Here is a 27561-nt window from a genome sequence, read left to right as displayed (position 1 = left end):
TTTCATAAACCCACTCTTCCAGCAGCATCCCCCCACATCCTGAACTCCTGCCTTCTCTCCTTCCCACTTCCCTCTCATGACCTAGGATGCCTGCTCTCATCTAACTTCAATGCAGCCTCAGTGGTACTCACCCCATAGTGCTTCAGATTTGCATTTGCAACCCCTCCACCACACGCACCCCCTGCTGATGTCCACCTCCAGCAGACCCCATATACACCCTCACAGCTTTCGTGTATCTCTGTGGTGCTGCATATTCCACACCACGAAAGGCAATGATTTGTCATGCAGCTGCTGAAACCTTCTCCTCAGTCATGGCATACACAGCTGTGTCACAAGATGAGTTGGCAGCTCTAGGGACAAGGCCCTTTGCCCCATGTCCTAGACAGCAAGCTGCCTCTACATCTATTGCAGATGGTTTTTTTACACACAGGACTGGAGTAACGGTCATGATCTGCCTGTCAGAGGTGCCTGAGCAAGCACATAACCTATGTGTTGCCACTTGCTCAAAATAGGGTGACGAATCTTTGTGGAATGAACATAGAACATAATGTAATGTGTGTATAATAAATAAACACTTTAACAATAGAATCACAGAATGGTTTGGGTTGGAAAGGGCCTTAACATCATCCAGTTCCAGCCCCCTGCCATGGGCAGGGACATCTCAATCCAGACCATGTCACCTAAGGCTTTCTCCAACCTGTCTTTGAACACTGCCAGGGATGGAGCATTTACCACTTCCCTGGGCAACCTGCACCAGTGCCTCACCACCCTCACAGTAAAGAACTTCTTTCTTATACCTAACTTGAACTTCTCCTGTTTAAGTTTGAACCCATTACCCCTTGTCCTATCGCTGCAGTCGTTGATGAAGAGTCCCTCTCCGGTATCCTTATGTTTAATATATGTTTATATGAAATAAGCATATTATATTACATGTTCTTATAATAAATAATTGCATCATCTTATTTATTTGCCTGTGTCTAGCTGCAAGGAGCTGTACCACTCCCCTGCTCGAGGTCCCTGTGCAAGACAGTGTCACTGGTGCATCAGCACTTGCTCAGCAGAGAAAGTTTTTCTGCTTGAGGCTTTTGCTTGAGGCGAGGAGAAGCAGGTGTGTGCGTTTCTTGTGTTCAGCTTAAGAACCCACCAACTGGTGGTGCCCGCGCTTGTTTCAAAATGTGATGTCTGAGCAAAGGGTGAATGGAAAAAATAAATATGTATTTATATCGGCATACACCAACACACGGCTTCCTGTTGACTAAACAAGCGACTTCTCCTCTGCTTTGGGACTAGGTGATTAAGTTTAATCATTCACCGCATTTGTGCTCTCTGAGTTTGCTTTCTGAATCTTTAGTAACAGTAATTGTGATATTCCTTCTCCCCCTCTACCACTGCTTTTCAGCCTGTTGTCCTTTCTCTGTTGTTCTGACTTTAAGACAGGGAATAGACCCCTGAGCACAAGGAACCTGGAGAGATGCTAGAGCATCCTTCTGTGATCCCAATAACCTGGAGCAGCATCTCTCACTAGGTAACACTCCAAACACACCAGCACAGGCACCCTTCATAGCCTTTGCCACTAGCCTTTAACTGACCTAGGCTTTGATCAGAAACAGAGATGAAGACAACTTCAGTGTAATTATTTTTCTCTCCCAGCCCCAGTTCCCCCTCCACACAAGTTTGCATTGAGCAGAAAGGAAGGAAAAACGGAGCAGTCAACATTTCTTCTCATGTATTAGCTGCCAGCCGAAATGGTCCCACCATATGTTAAAGGTTTGGAAAATTACAGCATGAGGAGGCTTGGACTAGCAGCTAACCCAGGGATCAGCAACTTTTCCACGGTTTTCCAAATTCCCTTTTCTATAGCCAGAGCAGAGATGACATCTGCCAATGATCAAGATCTTGCCCTTGCAAGAGACTGCAGCTCCTGCTTTAGCAGAACTGCATGGGAGCTGAGGGTCCCCCTCGACACGTCACCCTAGACTGGCTATGAGACACTAAAAATACATCCATGCCAAAACATTTCTGCACTGGGGGTTAGAGACAGAGGCAGAGAATTGCTGCCACTGACTTTGTGCCCTCACATCTCCAGTGCGGGGGGAGCTACCAGTCTAAACAAAGGGCATTAGAAAGCCTACATCAGTATTCAGACTTGAGAGCCCTGACAAAGTGTGACATAGTTCATCTGTTCATTGCATCACATGCTCATTCTCTTTTATCTCTGTGGAGAGCAAAGAGGCTCTCAACAATCAAGGAGAACATCTGATGTTTTAAATGTGGAAGAATGAATTACACTACAGGCAGGACCAGAGGAAGGAACTAGTTAAATGCTTTGTGAGACCTGACATGTTAAACCTTTGAGAAAAACATTATGCACAAATCTGATTTAAGGGGAGGACCAGGCTGGCCATGAAGGTGTTTCTTGGTTCCTTTAGGAGCAGAAAACGTTCTGTAGAATGTCCTGCAAGCTTTCGGCTATGGAAATCAGGAGCCAGAACAAGAGTAAAGCTGAAGCTAGCTTCATTTACCTGATGAAATGCAAATGTTTGTGATCTCTAAGAAGCACATTTCCTGGGGTGTGCTGGGGGGTTATTTTCTTTTTTCTCCTTTTTTTTTTTTTTTTTTAATGTCATGTGTAGTGAAATCCTCCTTGCATTATCAAAAGAAAAACCTAGTACATAAGACAGACAAAATGACTCTTGGTCTGACTTAGGATATTTGTCACAAGGTGCTGCTAGGGCAAAGGCTGAAAGGGGACACTGCTTCATTAGCAGAAGCATCCTCTTTGACTTCATTAAGTAGGACAAGGATATACAAGGGTTGCAGGCTCTTCTAGCTTGGGTCAAACACAAGGAGCCAGATCCTCAAAGAAGACAATTGTCACAACTAGAGACCAATGCAAAATGTGGATGCTTTGAGCATGTACCTTGCCTGGCCACTTCCCCAGAGAGTAGGATACCCCAGCCCTGGACCATGCAGAAGCACTTCTCCTTTCCCTAACGTGTGCCATGCCAGCCACTCTCAAAGACTCAAAAGTGCTGAGCTAGATGCTTGCCTGCTATGTTCCCTGCAGCTCATCTCTCCTTTTCACGTTTTTGCATACACTGGTTTCACGCCGTCCTAGCATGCTGAAAGCCAGTAAAATTAATAAGTAAATCAGGCAGAGAAGAAATGAAGAACTACCCTAGCATGAGGTAAACAAAAGCCCTGTTCCTCAGCCATAGCACTGACTGAGCCCTGCTTGGGGCAGAAACAAAGCAGAATATCCCTGGGCTGCCTCTTCAGCACCCTGCCTGGCCAAAGCTGCTGCCTTATCCCTTGGCTGTCCTTCAGCCCTGCAGGGGGTTTGGGTGCGCAGGCAGGCACTGTGGGGCCGTGGTGGAGCAGAGCTGGGGTGGCAGAGAGCAGTGTTGGTGGAGGGAAGCATGTGCATCCTGAGTACGAGCCTGGGCATGACGGCGTGCAGCAGGTGACGGGGATCCTGCTCCTGCCAGCCACCATGGAGCAGCAGGATCAGGTTCTGGGTCGTTCCCCACCAATCCTTTGCACACAGCTTTGCAGAGGAGGTCTTCTCAGTGTGCTGACACGGCTCAGGTGCCCATGGCCATGTTCAGGTGCCAAAGAGGGGTCAGACACTCAGTTCCCCTCACTGTCCTCTTCAGCTTCAGTGTTGCCCCATCCTGGCAAGCAGCTGCCAGGGCCTTTAAGGAGGACACATAGGAGGGTGGGAAGCCTCCTTCTATTTAGTGTTCCCTGAGGTCCTTCCAGCTGAGCTCCCTCCACAGCGGGGCAGGGCATGGTCACCGTCTTCACTGCACAGCTGCATGACTTGGGGCCCAGAGGGATAGTGTGGTTTTGCCCACATTCACGTTAGTGGTACACAAGCTCCCAGGTCCCCTTTTAACCACTAGACAATACTTCCTGCCTCGTTATGTTATTGATATTAATTCAGAATGATTTTGCAGGTGAGGAGGGCCCAATAGGGAGTGCAGCAGGGGGAGGTGACCAATGGGTGCTGAGCATCTTTCAGAACTGATGCCCCTTTGCATCTCAACCCTTTGCTCTTCATCTTCTGCAGCTCCAGAACTGCACTAACTCCTCCCTCAACCACTCCCTGATCAAGCCCAGCAGGGGCTAGATAGGAGAATGGGGAGGGGACACACGTGGTAGTCCACATTTCTGTACACCAAACCAGCGGGCTGCACAGTCAGAGCCTGCAAGACAGCCTCCCTGCAGTCCTATCGCCTAAGACAGAGCCTGGCAGTCATGGACAGGTAAAATGAGTGCTTCCAGTTTCTTGCTCATATAAGAAATGAGGGTCTTTCTCTTCAAATTAACCTGCTCTCCATTTGGTGCTCACCATGCCTTTCCCTATCTGACTCGATGATCTAACTCCCCACCCTGTCCTGCTCTTGCACCTTGCATCTCTGTGCCTCTGTCGTTCTTTCTCTTTGACTGTCTGCCTCTCCGTACCCTTTTCCCTTTCTGTCATTTCTCTTTCTCGTGACTATTCTCTGTTCCTTTTCATTGTTTTTCTTTTCTAGAAACAAAAAAAAACAACCAAACCCAATGGAAAGATTAACATTCAGATGCTACCTGCTGCTTAAACACCTCAGTACCTGCCCACTCTTCTCTCCTTGTCCATCTATTCTTGCTCTTGAACCAGATTTCTCTTACCCTGTTTCTGCTGCTCATAACCTTGTAAGCACAGACTGTTCCAGCACTGGATTCACCTATCTGCACTGCGATTATTCTGCAAGCTAATTACCACTGACCATTCTCCACAACTGCATATCATTCACCCAGTCAGTGGCTTTCACTCTCATTTGAGCATTGGCTTCACAAGTTTTTATTTGAGGAGAAGGTCTCTGTTCAGTCTACTTCAGTGCCCAGGTATAATCACAGCTCCTGTGTCCTTGCTGCTTTCCTTTGAGCTATGCTACAGATACAGGAGTTGCACCTGTATCCAGCAGTTTGAACCTAGCTGCACATCTGCCCAGTTGCTCCCTGCAACATCTGTTCATTCATTATTCTTCTTCTTGCACCAGCCACATTCTGAAATCCTCCCTAGCAAAAAACCTTGGGACAGGGAACTCCAGAGAGAAGGGAAAACAGGAACTGATGTTAATGAACAGTTCTAGTCGAGCAAATGGATTATGTGATTCAAACTGTCTTCATTTTGTTCTGACACTGAAAAATAAGCCAAGTGATCACCATCTTATTTTTCCGGGGTAACTTTTTGTTCTTCACCCTGATTTGCACCTACATGATGCTCCACAGGGGCAAACCCTTGAACAGAGAAAAATGGGAAGAAGTGCAAAAAGGCACAATTAGAAGAAGAATCAGAAACATATTGAAAGGAAAATGAAAGAAAAAGGAAAGCCTGTTTTCCCTTTTTCTTCCTTTTTTTTTTTTTTTTTCAATGTGTTGAAAAGCATTTTTCCATGTGGGATTTGATCAGCATAAAATCATCCCTAACCATCAGCATAATTGTCATAATTTTTCACCTGGCTTTATAAGGTTCCTCAGTAAGCAATCACATTTTTCACAGTTCCTCTGCTCTGTTTTCTGCTGTTGTGAAACACACCAGGTAAGAGCTCTGCAAGCCTTTGTCCTGTTGTACCTGCTCATTCCCTGCACGATTGTCTGGATTATCCTCTCTGAACAACCAGAGGATCTGTCACACACAGAAGGGGTGTTCCCTCTCCAGTGCCTCTGTTACAGGGGCCAGCCTTCTCCACAGCCCTGCAGTAACACATATCTAAGAGGAAAAAGCCTGAGGTGAACCACTGGTTGACAGCTTTGTGAGGGGACAAACGTGTGTGTGTATGTGTTAGGGAATATAGACACATGCTCACGTGTTTGTACAAAGGCAGAGAAATAGGATGAATCTAGGGTGCTACCACCCTAGAAGTGAGGCAGCTCTAAGTGCGAGAAATAACTCAAAACTGATGTCGAAGAACATAGAGCGAGTATGAAAGACACGCACCCAGCATGAACTCCTGAGCCAATCTGCAAGCCGAGCAGAGCAGGACTGCGGCTTACAGGACAGATCTCCAACAACTGCCTCCGCCTGTTGTTGGGCTGAATAAAATGCTTAGTAAGGATGCTTTGCTCTCTGAGTGTGTGCAGGACTCTCCATAGCCTTGTCTTCTCAATGGACTTTCTCCTAGCAGGAAACATGCCACAACTCCCAAGTGATCTACTTCTCTAGAACCATGTCTGTATAAAGAGTGGCACAAGCCGGTACCTGTGTGCTTGCTCACTTGAGCAAGACAGGCATCTTTGCTGAGGGTGACATGGCAGGAAGGAGGATGTGTGTCTATCTGTGGGACGATCAGAGTAGCAGGGGTGCTTGAGGGAACGATGTGCTTCTGGCGGTTTGATGTGAGGTGTGATAGGGAGTGCTAGAAGAGATCGAAGCACGTGTACTAGGTAGCAAAAGGCAAGAGGATGTGTGTGATTGTATGAATGAAACCTGTGGTGCATTGGCTATGTGTGAGGGTGCTCTGGGAGGAGCAAAGAGGATGCCGATGAGCTGAAGATAAAGTGCTCTGCAGCGCTCAGGCTTCATGGTGACATTGGCAAACAGGTGAAGGTGTTTGTGTAGGAAACTTTTCCTTGCTTAGACCCTCAGATTTAAATTGGATTTAAATTCCTAACAGATCCAAACTACACTTCCCCTACACCTCACTGCAGACCCCTTAGAAACCCCAGCTCAGTCTCACTTAAACTGACCTCATCTCCCTGCTGAACACCAGCCTATCAGAGGGAAAAGATGACAAAGGACATGCTTATTTTTAATCCATACACTTCTGCTTTGCATTGCTGGGGGGGGGGGGTAAATATCTCACCTCAATGAACACAGCTGTTCTCAGCTGCCTCTGTACCTCCACTTGCCATTGAGACTGTTAGATACCTTATCCTCCCAGTGCTCCTGCTGCCTCTCCCCAGCAGGACCCATGGGCATCTGAGCAGGCTCCCACCAAATTTGATGTTTGTTTAATGTGGGAATGGTACTTGAGTCTGGAAAGGTGTCAGCATCCCTAACCCATCATGTATTGTCAGCTAGTATATGGCACCTTAGCTGAGCCCCTAGCCCTGCACACTTTCAACCACGCTCTTCTTCCAGGCAATGCTGGGAAGAAATTCTGTCCAGTCTTCTCTAAAGATGAGGCTCTAATTTGATCCATCCCTTGCTCCAGTGGCCTTTCAGGGTTTTATACAGCAAAACTAGTGTTTCTTGATGACTGAATGCCAGACCCTCTCATCTTCTCAGCTCTTCTCAGGCATTTGTCCTTTTCCCTCATTGGCATCCATCTTTTGGATATTTGCAAATATTTTTGTACTCTACCCAGCCATAGTTGCTGTTTGAGTAATCACTACTCATTCACTTACTGTTTCCCCTCATAAGGTCAACTGCTTCATCCCCACAGTCACGTCTGCATCCTTTCCATAACACACTTCATGCAAATTACTGATACTCTTCTCATACTAAGAGGCCGGGACAAGAGGAGGATATTTTTAGTGCTGAGCTCTCAACAAAGACATAGCCAACTGCTTGCTCCAGAGTGCGGTAATGTAAATTCTCTCTTCTCCTGCAGCCTCCTGATGAAGAGGAAACTCTTCCTCTACAACTTCAAGAACCTGCGCTGGGCCAAGGGCCGTCGTGAAACCTACCTCTGCTATGTTGTAAAGCGCCGTGACAGCGCTACGTCATGCTCCCTGGACTTTGGATACCTGCGCAATCAGGTACAGGGAGCACCTTGGCATCCTGTTCTTACACCCATGCTAAGGAGCATGCAGCTCCAGTTTGCCTGGGGCTGCAGGGGCAGGAGGGCTGCGACAGCAATGCAGGTACTGGCACGTGTCCATGACTGGACTGCTATATGCTGTTTGGTAAACCTGTACTTTATGCTACCTCAAGTGTGTTACCAGCAAGACAACCATACTCCCTGCTGCTTTACCAGTCTACATACATCTCTGCTTAGCTCCCACACATTCCTCTTGTAGGTCCCTACATATCAGTGTGTTCCTGTGTTTTCCTAGCCAGTCTTCTTCTTATGTACCACTGTGCCTTCTCCCCCTGTGTGCTGACCCTAGGAACTTGCCTCCACCTTTAGCCCTCCCCTCACGTCTCATACAGCTCACACCTCCCTCCTGACCCCTCTTTTGTCCTTCTCCCCCCCACCTCACGCCTTGCCCCTCTCCCTGTTTCACAAAGATGGGCTGTCATGTGGAGGTGCTCTTCCTGCGCTACATCTCAGCCTGGGACCTGGACCCGGGCCGCTGCTACCGTATCACCTGGTTCACCTCCTGGAGCCCCTGTTACGACTGCGCCCGGCACGTGGCCAACTTCCTGCGCGCCTACCCCAACCTGACCCTCCGCATCTTCACTGCACGCCTCTACTTCTGTGAGGACCGCAAGGCAGAGCCTGAGGGGCTGAGGCGCCTGCACAAGGCAGGGGCCCAAATTGCCATCATGACCTTTAAAGGTGAGATGTGCGGGAGAGAAAGAGATAACAGAAAGCTGGGGGGGTGGGGGTGTGTGGTGTGTTAGTGAGACACAGGAGAGTGGGAGAAGCTAGGACAAGGAGGCAGGGAACACAGACGTGATGATTCAGTGATCCTAGGAGAGGTCAGTGTCCTCCCTGGGGCAGTCTTTTGGGGACTCCTTGAGTAAATCCCTGTGCCTTGCACAGATTACTTCTACTGCTGGAACACGTTTGTGGAGAACAGGGAAAAGACCTTCAAAGCCTGGGAAGGACTGCATGAAAACTCTGTCCATCTGTCCAGGAAACTTCGACGGATCCTCCTGGTGAGAGCAAATTCTCCTTCTGGTACTTCTTCCCTTCCTGTTTTCCTCACGATAGTTCCTCTCTGCTTTACCTGCCCATATCTGTCATATGCTATTCCATTCTTCCTTATGTCTTCACTTTCCACATCCCTCATCCACCTTTCTCAATATCTCTACATTCTCTTCCCCTTCTTCCACTTCATACCCTATCTCCTGCCATTCATTCCTCCTTCCCTATCTCCATCCTCCTTCCCTATCTGCATTAACTCCCTGCTCACTTGACGACTGACCTATCGTTTATATTTTGTCCTGCAGCCACTGTACGAAGTAGATGATTTACGAGATGCTTTTAAAACTCTGGGACTTTGAAGTGGAAGTCATCAGCAACCAGAAGACTTCACAAACACTTGTTCTTTGATTTCCAACTCTCTCCCTTACAAGAGACCTTTCTCTTCTTTCCTCTCTACATCTCTCCTCCTTCCAGCCCTGTTTCTAGAGATAAGTGTACCCTTACTTTTTCATTTCCAAGGAGAATTAGGCTGATTTTCTTCAGACACATTCCCCAGGCTCATGCCTCACCCATTGCTACCTGGGAATAGCCAGGACTGCAGTGACATTGCCAGAGAGCACTTTGACCCCCCTCAGTCCCTGCTGAGCTAATTCAGGTGGTCCACTAAATGGAGCCTGGGTTTAGCCTTGCCCAGGTTGGGGGAGACAGTCTAAAGAGCTGTTTGAGTGATTGTGTTCTCACTGGCATCGCACTGATCTGCACGTTCCATGAGGGCTTCAGGGAGCACATCTCTTGGCTCTTAGAGCTGCACTTCACTGAGCTGCTCTGCGTCCTGCGCTGTGAAATTGTTTATTTGTCCTTCTAGACGTGGTAGGAAGTCGAAAACCATCATCACTTAAGTAGTATAGATAAACTGGCCAGTTATTGGAAAGCTCGGCTGAGAGTATTGAACTGAGTCCTGGACAGCCCAGGTATCTTAGCTTGAAAACCTCACTTGAAGGCAGCAAGTCTTCTAAGTGCATTGCGTGGTGGCCCAGACCTTGTAGTTCCTCCTGCCCAGAAAGGAGGGAGCTTCAGTATCTGTAGGTCCAGGCTTTGTGCCCTCAAACATGATCTTTTGTCAATACAGGAGAGGCTGAAACTAGACAATAAAAGCCTAAAATGGAAGTAGACCGTCCAACATTGCCAAGTACTAGCTGCAATTCTGGGCGTCCAACAAGACATTTTCCACGCAAAAATAGCAAGTCCACTCAACTCCTGTTAACTATGTTAAGAGCCATGGCAGCCTGGGGTCAGTACTGATCAGTGTGTAGACCTCCCACCCAGCAGGAAAGGAGCCATCAAGTCACTTCAACTCTGTAATGTTTTTCCAGCATACCTCTACTGGAAAACACACTTTATTTCCATATTGTCTTACCCTCAGACTTAATTTCTCATGTAGGTTGAGGCTCTGGCATTTTTAGATGCTGTGTTGGCATCCACATCAGTCACCATCTGTTTCTCCGCATACCTCAGGGAGGAACACCACTACTCATGCACTGAGCTTTTCCTCCTAGATCAAACCTGCAATATGTTCCCTCCTTAGCCAACTGTCCTCTGCTGCAGGCACCTTAATAGTCCCATAGTCTTCTCTTCTTTCAGGCCTTTTAGTGCCCATAATATGGCCAGATATGGCTAGTTGGTGACTGGACTGAGAGCTGACCAGAAAAAAAACATTCAGCATTAGCAAAGCTGTACCACCTGAAGATAACTATCTTCTGCAGGGAGCAAAATCAAGGCATCCTTCTGGCTGTCAATCACCGTGTTTCCACTAGGAGACCCCATTAGCACCTGACCGTGTGCACACGGTCTACCAGGTTGAAGGCACGAGTTGTTTACTCACCAGCAGCTTTCCACTACCTAACTACAGGCAGATTGTCCTCTGCAGGAGCTTGTCCTAACCTTGTGAGGCTTTGCCAAGGCTGTGTCCCACATTCTGGGGGTGCTCTGCTCTGTCATTTCCTTCATAATGGTGCTGAGTTCATTCCTCCATCCTGTTCCTCTTTCTGGCTACGGCTGGAGGCTCTTGTTTTGCGCCTCAAAAGACCTCCTCTGGTGGTAGGCCATGAGGACAGCAGAGAGCTCTGCTCTGCCTACTCCTGCTAGGAGATGTCACAACTGGGTTCATCACAAGCTTCCTACACCTTGAGGCTCCTGACCCACTGTCAGCTTGAGGAATTTCAGCCAGGAATAGCAACAAGAGTTCTTTGCAAAGCATTAATTTGCAAGCATGGCGTTGTATATTTTTTGATATGGTGGATATTATTTATATAAATAAAGGTCTTGCAAATGAGCATCTGATTTTGTTGTTCTGATACTATGTGGGTGACAGAAGTAAAAGATGACACAAAGGATTAAGGAGTCATCTATCCTTTCTGATTTCTGGAGAGAAAATCTGACAATACCCTATTAAACTGTCTTTATCCTTTTGAGTTGCAACTCTGAACTTGTTGACAGTGTCACGCAGCAGCTCAAGGCAAATGAAGTATTTAGGCAATAGGTACCTGGGAAATACTACCAAAAACCTGTCATGCAGATGCTAAAGTTGTTCAGGATGCTTCCTTCATTGACTCCAAGCCTATTGTCCCCATTCATGACTCGTAATGGACCAGTGTGGACACAGCAATGCTTACTCAACATACTTTGCAAAGCAAGAAGAGAAGCAGAGATAGGAAAAGGATCCCTGTCTTCCAAGTTTTTGTATTCCCTTGAAAAGCAATATTGTCCTTCTCAGTGACACTGTTGGAGACCTACCAGTAAAAGCAGCATTTTCTAAAAGTGAAGTTGAGACACTGGCTTTTGCTTAAATGCTGATGAACACTTGAGTTGAAGATACTTGTTGAAACGTGACAGTTGTGACATTAAACAACAGGAGAATAAATGCAATGAGAAAATGCAAAGAAACATGAGCTGCATTCAGAATACATCCCAGGTTGCTTCTTCTGAATCCAAAATGGATTAAATTCAGAGTGGACTGCTTAGCAAATCCTTCTGATTTATCTGCAGGAATTCAGCTCTTCTGTGATAGTTTCTTTTCTGTTCTCAAATATGAATTCCTGTTATGTGTCACCAGTGTTTGAATTGGCATTATTAATTAATCCAACCTCAAATGCTTTAGGTGTCTCTGCCAAGAGCAGCTCCTTGGAGGACGACTGTTATGTAGTAACACTGCTTTTTCAGCCTAAGATTTTTTTACTTGCTTTGTCAACTGTATATGGGGACCATTTCTCTAATGTTTATATACTCTTGAATGCCACTTATGTTTATACTCCCTTATGGTGACAGTGATTGTGCTATTCTAGGTGTCTCCGTCCTTTACAAGCACCTGGGAAAGAACTAATCCCTCAAGCTGACTGTAGCAAATAACACTTCAGGCCCCATTGCCTGAGCTGGGGAAAGTGGGCACTTGTGATTTTGGGGAGAGTGTTTCTTCCTGAGACTGTGGGGAACAACCAGAACAGGGGTCTATGGTGCCAGCTGAAAACTACAGTCTTACTTGGTCCAACATGCCACAGTTTGCAGCGATGAACAAGACACAGGCACATCCGAATAATGTTACTGCTGCCACCCCAGCCTTGCTTCCCATGAGTGTTCCTGCCTCCTCTTTCTCTTGTTACTCATACCCTAAGCATTACAGCCACAGTCAAGAACAGGATATAAAAGACTTCCCAGCAAATCCGGCACGAACATGAGCTTTTGCCTGGCCTATCCCTTTGACCGAGTGTGTAATGTTTTGGGTGCATTTTGCATGCTCAAGGTGTACACACTGATACTATCAGCACACCTTTATAAGACCCAGAGGGCTGCTGAAAGCCATCCTGCCCATGGGCTGGGCGTAGCTCCTTCATCTTTACTGAACGTCATCCTGTGTGTCTGCATACAGCCACCTGCATGACCTCTAGTCAATGAGATCCTCAGGATGCATCCAGTCTTATCACAACCGATGTGGTTTATCATGGGCTGGGATATAGAAAGTACCTATTCTGTGAAAGCTTGAACCCTGCAGCAGAGTGAGGTATGGACCCGGTCTTTGATAACTGAGGAAAAGAGGATAAACGGGATGGGATTGTTATCGGTTCAGTGTGGAAAACTGGGCATGGCTGCCACCTCCTGGTGCACGGGGGTGGCTGGCACCCTTTACCAGGGTGCTGGCTGGAAGGATATGCTGCTTCTTGCTGCAAACGGCTCCCGGAGCCTGGCTCTCGACAGCCCCCAGAACATGCCCACTGAAGAACAAGACACTGACATCATTCCCACAGCTGCACACAGCATTACTCCAGGTCAGTACACAGCGTCCTTGGACATCGCATTGCAGTAATAAGAAACAGATTACCATTAAGAAATGCAAAGACACACTCCAGGCCCTTGCAAATACAAGGGGGATTTTCTAAGCACGTCTCCTCTCCCTGTTTGCTCTCAGTTCCTCTCTCACGTGCTGGTACTTGGAAACCAGGACAGAAAAGGGCTTCAAGGTCATGGCAGTCCAGTCCCCTGCTACTTGCCCTTTTAGCCTAGAGGTATTCCAGCATTGTCCTCTAGCTCACATAGTTTTTTCTCCTCACCCGGGTGCTGACCCCTTGGTGTTCCTATGAGCAGAAATGTAACTGTTTAATCACATACGTATTAAGTATTTGCAGCGATGGAACTCAGATTCGGTTCATGGGGGAAACATGGAGGGGTTTGGCACAGAAGAGACCATTTGTTCTGACAGCGCTAGCAATGATAAGGAGAGCATCTGAAGGGGAAAGAGAAAGTGGGTTGCATCATCTCTCGCTCTGCCTTGTTCGTCATTTCTGCTTTATCAGGTGTTCTCTTGCTCCCTTAGAGATAGTACTACACATTACAGGACCATCACTGCTGCAAAGTTCTTGCCTAATGGACTAGGACTGCTGCTGAGCAAATGAGCACATTTCTAGTTTACCCCTCCGGCCCATATTCATTTGTACCAGGGCAGGGACACAGGACCCTGATTACTCCAGCTGGAGTTGTTACAGCCTCCACAGAATGGTGTCTCTGCTTTCAGCTGTCTCCAAGATCCTGCTTACTTCCTCTCCCAGAACAGCAATGTAGCTGTTTATGCTTCACGCAGGGCTACTGAATACTTAGAAACTACATTTGGCCTAGGAAGAGCTGAAGAGGACTGGAGCCTGGAAGTGTGTCAGGCAAGACAGTATTGTGTCTTCTCACTTTGTTCTTCTCTTCCCTAGTATTTCAGTTCCAGGAACTCGCTGTTGCTGTCTTTCTCTTTTGGGACTTCTAGCAAGACTGATTAGCGCTTCTGAGAAGGAGAAGCAAACAAGCAAAAAGCTGGACAGAAAAACAGATAACTACACAGGATAGCAAACGAAAACTTTTGTTTTGGGGGTAAGAGTCAGAGAATCAATACCGTAACTATAGGGAGAAAAGGGGAGATAAGGCAGAACATCCCTGTGCAGGTACCCACTGCTCTCTCAAGAGCCAGCGGGCACTTGCCAATATTGCTTTGAGATAGGATGATGGAACAGGATTAGGCCCAACAGTGTCTAAGATGTGTGTTCGAAACTCAGCAGGTTGCATACCCATCTCATACTCTTGCTAGTGCTGACCTAATGTTATTAATCGCCAAGGCATTCCTCACAACCTGAAGAGAATCACACCTACTGCACCCACCTTTCTGAGAGAAGCTGCACTGGGTTAGAGATGCAGAGACCCATGTTAAATGAAACAGAGGAGCCTCGTGTCCTCTCTTGTTCTGCTATATACCCTGACTTCTCCCTTGGCCACCACCCCACCCTCATCCGAGGCTCTCTGGCTTGGAGCTAAACAGAGGAGTATTAGCTGGAGTCTAAAGCAAGGATAGGTTACCTCTTGGTGTGTCACGAATAACCCCTCTGTTCTGCAGTAAAAGCACTGTCCTCTACCTTGACTGCAGGAAAACTCTTTCATGGTTGACAGTTCACTGAGATGGGCCTTGGACTGGCAGGAGCAAAGCTGGAAGATTGACAGCAGGGTCTGTGCTCACTCTCAGATGAAGCTGCAGGAGAAAGCAGATAATTTGGAGCAGGTCACCTTACTACTGCTATAGGATCAAGATCAGGTTTGGGCTGGTATATTTCTTACTGGATTACTAGTGCTTTCTCACGTAAAACAATGAAGTTGACACACCCCTAGCTTCTGGTCCTTCTAATCTCCTTCACTGTCCTGGGTTAGCTGCAGCAGTTAATTTTCTCCATCTTAGTAGCTGGTGCAGTGCTGTGTTTTCGACTTTGGTCTGAGAACAGTGCTGATAACACACTGATGTTTCTGATTGATGCTAAGTTATGCTTACCCTGATCAAGGACTTTTCAGTCTCATGCTCTGCAGCAAGGAGGGATACAAGAAGTCAGGAGGAAGCAGAGACAGGACACCTGACCCAAACTAGTCAAAGGGGTATTCCATACCACAGCATGTCATGCCCAGTGTATAAACTGGGGGGAGTCACCTGGAAGGCCCATATTACTGCTCAGGTCAGACTGGGTATAGGTCAGCAGGCAGTGAGCAATTGTATTGTGCATCACTTGTGTTTACTGTTTTCCTTTTCCCTTTCTAGTTTTACATTCTCTCCCCTTGTTTTTTCCCTTACCATTTTTAAAACAGGGCTTAAACCACGACATTCACCTAGTGTTACTTACTGAAGTCTCCTGTTCTCTTTTTTGGGTCTTCTCAAATGAATTCTTTCCCATCAACCCACCTTCTCCTAATTCAAATTCATGTCTTCTTTAATCTCCAGGCAATGTCATCATCATCCTACTCCAGAGAGCTGGGTCATCCAACCTCCCATTTTCCTCCAGACAGTTGGAGTTCTAGGTACACTGAACTGTGACGTCTCCAAGATAAAACTCTGAGCTTATTCTAAGGTGCAGGAGCATAGTGACACCTACCAGCATTTTTAGATTATTTCACACAAACTAGCAACGTGGCAGTAATTTCCACACTGTGATGGGTAAAGGCTTCTCTGTGCTTTGCGAAGGCGTGAGCAACATTTTATGCTGCTTCGATATTTCTGGCAAGAGACATCAGATGGGTCTTCACATCTTGCAGATTTTCCTAATATTTAGGGTTTCCATTTTGTGACAGTAGACACTGTTGTATAGCTTTGTGCTGTTGTACTTTCTAGACTCTTCAATGGGACACAGCTAACTTCTGTAGCATCATGAAGTTTCAAAGCAAGACACAAGTGAAGGTGTTTGAAGGACTGAGTTGCTACATTCCACAATGCGGCAGTAACTTACAAGTTGTTACTGAAAGGTTCTGGACCCTGATGTACTCAACTACATGTTGATGAAGTGATTTGATTTCTCCCTAAGGAAATAAAGAGTTAACACCAGAATGAACAGAGAGAAGGCATGTGACATCCAGCCTGTTGGAGGCGAGAAAACTTTAGCCATGCTATCCATTGCTTGAAGTAATTCTATTAACATTGGAGGCACCCCCCAGCCAGCTGCACTCAGCTTTAGATACTCTCTCAGACAGCAGGGACTGAAGCTGCTTCCTCAGCTGGCAGCTTTTCTGGCTGTCCTGATAGTCTACTAAACATCTGGACAGTTTGGCATGGCCAAAGGTTGCTATAAGAGTTAATCAACTGCAAGAGATAGCTCCTACCATCCCCTGCCTTATTCTTCACATAATCATTTGTGCCTGCATGCTGCAGATCCCAGCAGCAGCATATTCTCCAGTGGGCTCACCACACAATGGCCCTCCTGCTTGGAGGGGCTGGGAAGCATGAAACGTGGGGCTCCCAACATGATTTATGCAGATGTTTTGCACTATTTGCAGCACAAACTGAAAACTTCCGCAAGGCCAAACACACCTCCACCTCCTTTTCCCCTTCTGTCTGTACAGATAACTCAGAGCTTTCAACATCTACTACCTCACCATTCCACTCAGTGTTTCCAGCTGGAAAAGCAGAGCTTTTACTGCGTTCCCCTAATTTTCAATAAACAGCTAGGACTTCAGAATGTGGAATTGCAAGGGAAGGATGTGTGCCCAGGAACTGAAAAGGAAAAGCAAAGTTTCCACAGAGCTGGCCTTTTCTCTTTTATTCTATTGTTTCTAAAGTCATTAAAATGGGGAAAATAAAACCTTAAAATGAAGCAATATAATCCTTAATAATATTAATGTATTATACATTAATAAAAGCAGTAATGTAACAATAATATTACCTAAATACTGTAATAGTATGATATATTTTCTGAAACATTACACACATAGCCATAGAAGCGACAGTAATAAGAAATTCTCAAAATCAGAATGCATTGTTCTGATTGATTACTTCTTTGCTTCAGATCAGAACATGAAAAGTGTTACTCTCTGTAACAGAATATCATGTCCTGCAGCCTCATGCAAACTTTCTGATGGTTTCTCATGTGCGCCTTCTGCTGTGGCAAATAGTGGCAAAGCCCAGCCAGTGATGAGAGCTTTCTCTGGTGGCAGTTTGAGGCTCATAGTTGAAGGCTGCAGCAGAAAATACTGTCGGAGGCATGCTGCTGGTGTTTGTTAGTATTTAGTTTGACAACATCGGAGGAAGTCCCTAGCAGACAGAAAGGAACATGAACGTTAAAAACTAGATGCCAAAAGCTTAAGCTTGTCTCTTCAGCATGATCCAGAGTTTGAAAATACATCTAGTCCAAGAAATCACTCCGATCCACCCTCAACAACTTAGATAATCTCCCTTGGGACATAGCTTTCTAGACAACAGTGTAGCACCTCAGAATTACTTTGCTGTGTAAACCCCTCCTAGAAAGACAGACCACTCAGAAACAGGAACATTTAAAAGGTGGCAGATTGCACAGCTGAATCCAGGGGAAGTGGAGATAGATCCTGTGGAAAGGCAGAGTTTTGGGGGGTAAAAAGGCCCTCAAGAGGTCTCCAATCCAACAACAACTTTGTGGCATGGCTAACTCCAAAGCTTAGAGGAAAATCCTCAGTGTCTCCAGGGATGGAGGTCTGACAGGGATGGATGGAGCCTCTCTGGGCACCTGCTCCAGTACAGCACTGCTGTCAGGGGAGACTTCTCCTGCTGCCCAGATGGAATTTCCCTTGTCACAGCCGGTGCCTGTTGCCTCATTTTCCCTCTGTGCAGCACTGAGGAGAGTCTGGTTCTGTCTTCACTGCCTTTATGTAGTGGAAAACTGCAGCTAGATCCCACTTTGCCTTCTTTTTGTTAGGTCTAACGAAGCCGGTTCCTTCAGCCTTTCCCTGTAGGGCAAGTGCTCCAGCCTTTATTATTGCAGTTGCATTCACCAGACCTCTCCAGTTCCTTTGAGTCTTTCTTCTGCCAGGGATTTTACTTAACAGTCTGTATTTCTCTGAAGCATGTGCCTGGAACTAACTCTCATTACACCTCTGTGTAATTAGGACTATGGAGCTGAGTGCTCACAAGCAAATAGACCTTCCCATCCCTTCTGTAGAGGATTGGTGGTTAGTCAGAACTACTGATAATGGGCTTCGGTTTAGGTGTGGCTTGAGTTTGGCTGAGACTGCAAAGCAGCGGAGCAAGTGTCCAGTTTTCAGCATGGGTGTCGCAGTGCGAGCTTCCCAGCCACCAGGACTCAGTAGTAATCAACAAGGCTGCCAGGGGCGTAGGGAGGGAAAGGCCATTTGTTAACTGGCTCTTTAAAACCAAAATGTGAAGGGCTTATTCACCTTGTACCCGGGCAATTGTGCTGAGTAGGCTGTAGTTTGTTGGTACTCACAAGTATTTATCAGTAAGCTCTGTTCAGCTCCCTGGTAAGCATCACACTGTGCATTTGATTGTGCATAAGTTGCTAGACTATTTAATCATCTCAGACATTAGGAGACTTAGGAAGGCTGAAAGCCAAGGAAAAAGTATGTCCTGAGCAGTTCCATTGCATTAACTACTTTGTTAGATCAGCTGATGGATAATGCTACTGACCGTGTGTACCCTGTCACCTGAATGTCTTATTCAGATACTTAGAAAGGTCAGGTCCTGAGGTATTAAAAGACCTATGTAAAGTTTGAGGTAGATAGAAGCTAAATTAAGTCTAATGTGTACCTTTTTCCCACTCAGAAATAAATCATTTATAGCATCTCACAAATAGGTTAGTTTTTCTCTTTCTAGACTTTAAGTTCCTGTCCATATTATGTAGTTCTATGCATCCCTTCCTCTGTCTTCTGCTGTCCATTCTGCTAGCCCCCGCTCTACATACAGGACAAGTTCAAGCAAGAACTGGCTTGCCCGACAAGCAGTGGCTGAGCCAGGAAGTTAACTCCAGTCCTGGTTTTCTCCCCTGTTCACTAGACCACCTTCTCTTTCTTGTACAGTAGGTAATCAGGTCATAAAAATAGCTTTTGCAGTTGTATGGGTTGCAAGAAATAAGGAATGCAGATCTCAGTCATATGATACTCTTATGTGCAAGTTCTGATCCTGAAAGAGAATCCACCCATCCGGGCTTTTGAACTTGCTCAGAAATCAACTAAAAGTAGTAGCCCTATCCTGAGAGGCAAGAAGAGTCTACTTAAATCATGTTTACATAGCTGAGGGAGCTTTTGGGATCAAAAAGTTCCAGTAAGCTGCAAGCTAATGTCCTTGTAGCTGACCCATGTAAAGGGTTGAAATAATTTCTCTTTTCTTTCCAAAAAAACCCCTGGGGGTATTGCTAAATCTCTTCTCTACTCCTGGCTACAAAGGCACAATGTAGCATCATAGTCTTTGGTAATCTCTTGCAGCTGGGCTTTCTGTTCACGCAGCATCAAGCCCATGCTTATTTTTCCTACCATAATTTCTGTTAGCACCATTGCCAGGATACTTCAAACCTCATTTTCCTAAGATTTTGCATTACTTTTCACTCTCTGTGTTTTCTTCAAGTGCCTACTAACCAAAAGGATATGACGGAGCTCTATCCAATTCAGAAAGATGTATGGAGCGAAACTCCAGGGCCAATAATCATCTTCGCCATCTTGGTATGCAACAAATCTTTTCCAGTAGTAATTGTAATCTGAGAAGAGAAAGATCTGGTCACTCTTGATGTAAGGCATACCCAGTTCCTTCTTCATGAATATGCCAGTGAGTCACTGCTTTCTCAGCAGGAAAATGGTAAAAGGCAGGAGACAGATATTCATCTGAGGGCATTCATGCAAGGGACCAACGATGACTTGCAACGACACAAATAAGTTAGTGGAAAGGGGAACCAAAACTCTACAAATAGCAATATGTCTAAAAAGGGGAATTGCCAGGGAGAGCTCACTACGGTGTCTTGGGCAACCCCTAACACAGATAGCACGTCAGGCATAAGGACGGAGCATGCTGGCCAAGGGAGAAGCAACCAGCAAGTAGCAGGATGCTTCTCTGGGAAGGACTGAAAAGGGAGGTGACACATACAACCAGGGCTGTTCAGGCATGCCTTTTGGCAGACTTGTGATTGATCACAACAGCTTTGGGTAAGAAAATGAGCTTGTTGTTTTAATCTTGAATCTGTCTGACATCTCAATGGTCAGAGAAAACCTGGAGTGAACACCCTAACATTTAGAAGTTTCATATTGATCTTACTGTTAATAGGATGGCCAGAGATTCTGTCACTGCTTTGGTGGTATAATCCCAGAGACAGGTTCCCCAAGACAAGCTATGTCCTTTAAGTTTAAGTTTGACCTGGTAGATTTTGTAGATCCACACTCCTGTACCAGACAGGTATGTGAGATTCATCTCTTCAAATGTATATTCCTTTCTCTGAGCTACTTGTCCAGACTATTTTTACAGCCAAGCATCAACAGGCAAGCAAGATATACATATAAAAAGGCACACATGCAAGACACATCCTCTGTGATGCACTGTCTGAAGGTCTCCTTGAGATATGTGTCCTTCTCTTTTCCAGCTATCAAAGGAAACCAATTACTTGTTGCATCTGCATATATGTACTGGGAAGGACAGGTTCTATCTTATACTCAGGATTTTTCACTGTATGTAAAGGAGGCATGGAAGGCTAGAGAAAGACATAACTCTCCTTGTACTGAAGAAGAAATAAGGCACAAGAGAATGGCATTTTGCATTCATTAGTCCTCCCCAATGCCAGTCACTATCACTACTGCAAAACACAACTGTTGAGAGTGCATATAATTCCAAAACTTTCAATCCATAAACAAGGAGTAATTGTGTTACCTGCAAGATTCATGATATGTATAATGACTTTATTTTTTGCCAGGTTCCAGAGACCTTGCCGGTTACGGTTATCCAGATGCTTGAACAGCTTGGCTGCATATATTTCCAAGGTCACATTGGGATATCCACTCAGGAAATCCAGAATTCTTCTGGAACATTTCCCACAGGGTGTAGTAGATAGGACCCAGGTAATGGAGCAAGAAACTGATGGATTGGCCTTGAAACAGTTTTCTAAGAAGTTGACTTCAGCATGATGGGTGGAACTGTTTGAGCACCAGTTCCTCCAGACGGTACCTCTGCTCCACCTGATTTCATACAGCAGGTACACCACCTTTGGACGTTGGTTAGGCAAATAATTTCTTTTGAAAACCTCTGGCTGTATCTTCCACCTGGGGCAAAGGTACCAACAGTACAATCATCCCCACACTTTAGTGGTGTTTGGTCCCATTGTTACCTGCTCTCAACATCGACCAAGCTCCCACTCTCAGTCTTTCCCATCACAAAAAGACAGATGAAAGAATGTTGCAATCTAATGATCTAAATCTGGAATTGGGAATTTAATGAAGGGTCCAAAATTTTTCCTCTAAAGTGGCCCTGGTGAAACACCCATAGCACTTCCATGATTGATCTTGGGAAGTTAAGCAACCCCATCACCACTCTGAGATCAGCACTGGTCAAAGCAGTGAGACAACTGGAAAGGAAGATCAAGGAAAGGGATGATAAGAGGAAAACAGGGCACAAGGATTCTTTGCTTTGCCTGACTCTGGAAATTGCCATGGATTCTAGGCAGCACACACTGATACAACTGTATCGCTTACCTTTGGTTGTTCTGTCTGGGTGCAGGATCTATATAAAAAAGATTTGTGAGTCGTTTGGGATAGTAGGTCAGAAAACAAAATTTCATTCACATCTCCTGTCCTGGCCCATTTCAGTCTATGCACTCCCTGACTAACGCAACATCAGGTTAACAAAAGCATTATATTTTGAGGCTGGACCTCAGACTCAAGATACAGTAATGCATTCAAAGAGGTAAGACACACAAATACACAAGTGCCTCCTGCATATTTTCATGTGGCAATGCACACATTTGTCTGTATTCACCAGTTCCTTAGGTACAACTATAGTAAATACCTACACTGAATATGGAGAAATAGACCTGCTTTTCACATACATGTACTTACCTCCATCAATGACAGCAGCCATGGATATTTCTGGATTTGCCCGTCGCCTCTTGGGTGATGGATGTCCTTTTATTAATCTTATGTTGATTTTCAGTTTCTATTCCCCAAGGCTGAACTTTGGATGTCAGTGATGTTATTCAGCTGAATATTTCCTCATCATGACTTGCCTTCATGCAAACAAACCACCCCACTGGGTGAAACTGAAAGTAAGTTCTCCAAAAGAGGGTGAGTCCCGCTCAGAAGTGGATCTGAGTTGTAGAAAAGCTTGCCTGACAGAAGCTGGAATTAAGAGGTGATTCACTTTTTTTGCAGTGAAGAACAGAAATTCTATCTCTTCATTATCACTAGCCCCAGGATAGAAAAGCATGCCTTCTCTAGTCACCCCAGTGCACCAAGAGAGGAAGAACGTCTACACAAATGGCATCAAGTCACAGAGCTGGGGCATGGCAGATGGTAACTTTTCTGGCATCCAGGTGTTGACAGCAAGTTGGGATGAACCCAGTGGAGAGAAGGAAACAGGAGACATCTGCAAAAGCTGGTGATTCTGTGGGTCTCCTGCAGGTGATGATGTTTACTGCCATTTCCCTTCATGGGACCATCCTCTGGAGTTTCAAGGGCGGCTCATACACCCTTGAACTGAGGTCCTCACAAGGGCAAGGAAGTCCCTCAATGTGTGTGAGGACCACATTGTGGTCAGCTACTAGGCAGAGACTTTCAGGCCAACTCTAAGCAAGCTGTCCAGCATCCAGGAGATCTGTGGCAGTGAAGAGCTTGTTCTGTGCAGGCACCCAGGTACTTATGAATCTTCGCAACAGAAGAGGACTGTATTCATGTGGGCACCCTAACAGCAAGACCTGAGCCTGCTGGTAAGTACCTGCAGAAGCTATTGGTCATGACAGAGCAGTGCCCTGATGTAAAAAGAATAGGCTTTTTCCAGTGCCCTGAAAAATCTGCTCAGTGTTATGAACTGGGCAGCACCTTCCTGTGACCTCTTCCATAACTCACACAAGGTGCAGCAAAAAGTATTTCCTCGTTTAATCTGAAAATGAGTAAAACAATGCTAGTTGCTGGTGAGAAGCTTTTCTCTTACTGATACACCCAAAACTGGCTTGCAGAGCAAGTGATTTACAAAGATATGGCTTATCTAGAGATGACTGTGTTGAGTCAGTCTTTATCATTTACAGTTTCCTCTGGTTTTGTGACACAATTATTTTGTGGCCTGATGCAAGCTGCAGAAGTGGATCCTTGGTGAGCTATCATTCAGTAATGTGCACTCCCTGAGGACAAAGCCATTGCCTTCCTCAATGCCGAGTCTGGTTTGGGATTGTAAAGCTAAGGGTGTGATTTATTTGCATTCTCAGAGGCAAGCCCTCAACATTCTATTGTCAAAAATACTCAGTTTCCTGCAAGGGCGGAACAAAGAGAAGTGAAAATGAATGCTGGAGTACAAAGGGAGGAGGGTTTCAGGCACTGGACAGACAATCTGTGGAGAAGTCTAGTCATAGCAGGTCACAGGGCAGAGAAGCATTTGCCTTCAGGGCCTCTTCAGCTGCAAGGTCACCAATCACATCATATCATAGAATTGTTCGTTCCTAGTGGCTGCATTAGTTGTTACCTTAGGAAGAGTGAATGGGATCGATTCAGACACTTAGAGATCTTTTAAACAAATAAAATAAGAGTTTGACTAATGCGTATCGAGTTCACAGACATGATACTTAGTAAAGCTAAAAATGCAGGTCAAAGGGGGTGATCCTGCCCCTCTACTCTGCTTTCATGAGACCCCACTTAGAGCACTGTGTGCAGTCCTGGTGTGCTCAATATAAGAAGGACATGGAACTGCTGGAACAAGTCCAGAGAAGGGCCACGAGGATGATCAGGGGACTGGAGCAGCTCGCGCATGAAGATAGGCTGAGAAAGTTGGGGCTGTTCAGCCTGGAGAAGAGAAGGCTGCGTGGAGACCTCATAGCAGCCTTCCAGTATCTGAAGGGGGCCTACAAGGGTGCTGAGGATGGACTCTTCATTAGGGACTGTAGTGACAGGACAAGGAGTAACAGGTTAAAACTTAAACAGGGGAAGTTTAGATTGGATATAAGGAAGAAGTTCTTTACTGTTAGGGTGGTGAGGCACTGGAATGGGTTGTCGAACGAAGTTGTGAATGCTCCATCCCTGGCGGTGTTCAAGGCCAGACTGGACAGAGCTTTGGGTGACACGGTCTAGTGTGAGGCACGGGTGTTGGAACTAGATGATCTTAAGGTCCTTTCCAACCCAAACTGTTCTAGGATTCTATGAGACTGTAGAATTCTCTTAATTTCCTTCTCTCTGCAGCAGATATTTGCAAATATGTAGTTGTGAATTAGGCTTTTAGATGTTTAGTCTAATTTACAAGAAACAGCTTGACTAGCCTAACAGTGCTTAGTAGCAGGAGTTCCTGGTATAAAACCAGCAATGTGACATAGAAAGCAGAGAGAGAAAAATTGTTCTGAGCAGAAGCATGAAATTTGCAGCACCACATTTCCACGTATGTCCAGATGCTTTGTGAGATGGTAGAAAACAAGAGGAAAGTTAAAGAAAAAGAGAAATATCATTCTGACATTCCTGCCAGCCTGTGAGGAAAGGAATCTCTTCCAAACGTGTCAGTTGGTTTAACAAAATCAGAAAGACAAGGCTACCACAAATGTGAATTTTAACGTTTCCAGACGAATTCACACATCTTGTTTATGGGGACCAAACTTAAGGGCTTCAGAGGGTGATGAAACCTCCAGAAGATGAAACCAACCAAGTACCTGGGTGAGAAAACTCTGTCTTGGCCTTTATGAGCAAAAAGCAGTAATCCAGTATGTCCTTAAGTTTCTACATGTCTTTAGCAAGGGTTGTGTGTATGGGTAGACCCTCATACTACTCAAACAGGGGTGACCAAAGTATTTTTTATACTTCTTATGCCATCAGTCATCTCCCCTCACTGAAGCTGCCTAAGATAGAGATCGATGTGAAGGTTATAGCAATGCTGAGCTGTTGGTAACATCTGAATATATCTCACCCACTCCGGAAAATGGATTATTTTAGAAATAACCACCACCCTCAGATGCATACCTCCTTGAACATAAATGCATTTTGGAGGAATATATACAGCAAAGGACACATAGAACGTTGGACATACACTCACTCATAACTCCTTTACTCACCTGGTTCCTTAGACCTTTACAATAATCCATTTTTTGGTGGTAGTAGAGCCATACTTTAAACACTGGTAACACCAACTTCAGCATCACACTGAAGGATTTTATTCAGCATAGAACACAAATCTGGAGTGAGGTAGAAGTCATAGAAATGGAAACATACAGAAGAAATTGGGAAAAACAGGCAGGTTAGAGAGGTGAAAGAGGATCAGAGGAGAGAAGTTAGATCACACATCAAAGAAGACAAAAAGGGCTTGAATCAGCCAAGGTCCCAATTTTCAGATCTCTAAGGATTTTACAAGTACTGAGCTTTCTATTCTCTTGCCGAATGATCTACTGGAAAGTGGTGAGAATCACACAGTGGAAGTCTGGAAGCAAGGACGAAGGCAAAACTTAAACATGACTAAAACCTTGGGGCTCATACCACAGAGGCTTAGCTCTCAATCTCCACTTACAAGCCGCCTCCTGGACTTAATTTGTAGTGGCGAATTTGGAGTTAGTTCAAGTGTTCTGCTGCTGGCACATTTGACAGTAAAAGGAAAATCCACTGTATGTTTGTTTGGATTTAATGGAGATGTCTTAGTTGATAGCTGTATTTTTAATGGAGAATTCTCAGTAGATATCTCTATTTTTACAGAAAGAAGAATCCCAGGGAGCCTTTTGAGATCTACTCTGTGAACTTCAAATTTAAAAAAGGGCTAAAACATGTCTTTGTGTGTGTGTGAATACATATGTATGAATACCCACACAGATATTTACAAATCTATGTATGCATAATAATGCAATAATGCATATAAAACCAAGCTTTTAGATACACCAATTCACGTCCTCAGCAGTATATCAGTTTACAACTCTGAGTTGTAAACTCAGTAGCCCATGACAGCAGTAGACACACCCACCTATGGCATCTTTATGTCTCACATCACCTTTGCTTTCCTTTCCTTTTCTCTGTAGGTTACACAGCGTCATCATACTTTACCGAGACTTGTTCAGTTTCTACACGTGGAAACCAAAACATAAAGGGTCAAAGTAACTGCTGACACCTTGATGCTACTGGGTGAGATTTGTGAGTGACTCTGAACAATGGAATGGCAGACAGCCACAAGGGTATGTGGGCAGAGCCCTGGCCCAGGCAAGGTGGAGAACAGGTAGCTGGCAAGAAGGACTTAACCTGTGGCTTACTTCAGTATTAGTTTTTTTTAGCCAGACTTGCCAATATCATTGTAATGCAATTCTTTCACAGTAAGTGGCGAGGTTCTAGAAATCAGGGAAGTGGATCAAATATATTTCAGGAGGAGTCAAGTGTGAAAGAAAGAAAAGCTGCAAGTGAACAAGTGAAGCAGCTCCCATGGGACGTAAAACCTCCATCAGAAGCAGAAAATTATCTGTATTTTGCAATATGATTTTCTACTATAAGCAGTCCTTTTACACTCATCTCACACTACTTTACATCACAAAAGTTCTCTCCGTTTATCTTTCTGATTTTGCCTCATTTCTACCTCTTTGTTTCAATGCATGCACTGTGTCAAAGCACTTGTCAGAACAATAAATACCCCAAACCCTGTGGACATCAGAGTGTCCATCAGAGTGTCCTCACTCTGAGAGGCTGAGTCTGGCCTACAGTTATCACACAACTGTCAGGGTTTTAAATAGCAGGGGGGGACAGCAAAACCACGTGAAGTTCACTTGAGGGAAAGCAATGATTCACCTGTTGTTTTTCTACCAGTCATACCAGAGAGAGAGTTCACAGCAGCTCTAGGGACTTTCAGTGCTGAGCTTTTCTTTTCCAAGCACTCTGGGATTGCTCATTGGCAACCATATGGTTAAACTGTCCCTAGAATTCATCTATAAGCTGGAGGTAAAGCCTCCATCAGAAGCAGAAAATGCCCACCAGAACCAGGCATTATAACCATTGGGCACCCTCAAGGATGGAGTTAATTTTCTTCATTGCAGCCCACCTAGTGCTGTGGTTTAGCCAGGTGAACAAAACAGTGTTAATAATACATCAACATTTTAGCTTATTGCTAAACAGCACTTGCACAGCATCAATGCCTTCTCTGTTTCTGACTTTGCCCCCAAGTGAGTAGGCCAGGGGTGGCCAATAAATGCTGGTACAACTGACCTGAAGACCCGAAATGACCACAGGGCTCTTTCGTATCCCCTAATGGTATGATCAACAGTAAAACTTGTGGGGAGGGGATTTTTTGCTGAAGTTGCTCTTGCTTGGGGCC

The 27561-nt window shown here is 45.3% G+C and overlaps 2 protein-coding genes across 4 annotated transcripts; one reads left to right on the top strand and one right to left on the bottom strand.

Annotated features, from left to right (window-relative positions):
* The first annotated feature begins 4086 nt into the window (after nucleotides 1–4086).
* Nucleotides 4087–10507, top strand: AICDA (activation induced cytidine deaminase). Its single transcript, XM_061356871.1, has 5 exons — nucleotides 4087–4268; nucleotides 7599–7746; nucleotides 8219–8489; nucleotides 8697–8812; nucleotides 9107–10507. The coding sequence occupies exons 1-5, from the start codon at nucleotides 4261–4263 to the stop codon at nucleotides 9158–9160; spliced, it is 597 nt and encodes a 198-aa protein (XP_061212855.1). The 5' UTR covers nucleotides 4087–4260; the 3' UTR covers nucleotides 9161–10507.
* A 6452-nt stretch (nucleotides 10508–16959) lies between these two features.
* On the bottom strand, nucleotides 16960–22399 carry APOBEC1 (apolipoprotein B mRNA editing enzyme catalytic subunit 1). Of its 3 annotated transcripts, none has more exons than XM_061361005.1 (5): nucleotides 22155–22399; nucleotides 21792–21819; nucleotides 20974–21362; nucleotides 19698–19816; nucleotides 16960–17388 (listed from the first exon to the last, which is right to left on the bottom strand). In XM_061361005.1, the coding sequence occupies exons 1-5, from the start codon at nucleotides 22174–22176 to the stop codon at nucleotides 17362–17364; spliced, it is 585 nt and encodes a 194-aa protein (XP_061216989.1). In that variant the 5' UTR covers nucleotides 22177–22399; the 3' UTR covers nucleotides 16960–17361. The 3 variants fall into 3 exon arrangements, with proteins under 3 accessions (XP_061216989.1, XP_061216982.1, XP_061216998.1); XM_061360998.1 differs by having other exon boundaries at nucleotides 20974–21365; nucleotides 22155–22397; XM_061361014.1 differs by lacking the exon at nucleotides 19698–19816 and having other exon boundaries at nucleotides 20974–21365; nucleotides 22155–22397.
* Nucleotides 22400–27561: the final 5162 nt, after the last annotated feature.

Source organism: Neopsephotus bourkii, unplaced genomic scaffold (genome assembly GCF_033783945.1).
Source record: "Neopsephotus bourkii isolate Nb327-2 ecotype Australia unplaced genomic scaffold, CSIRO-AGI_Nbou_v1 NB_107, whole genome shotgun sequence".
Classification (NCBI taxonomy): Eukaryota; Metazoa; Chordata; class Aves; order Psittaciformes; family Psittacidae; genus Neopsephotus; species Neopsephotus bourkii.
This window is presented reverse-complemented; position numbering and strand designations above follow the sequence as displayed.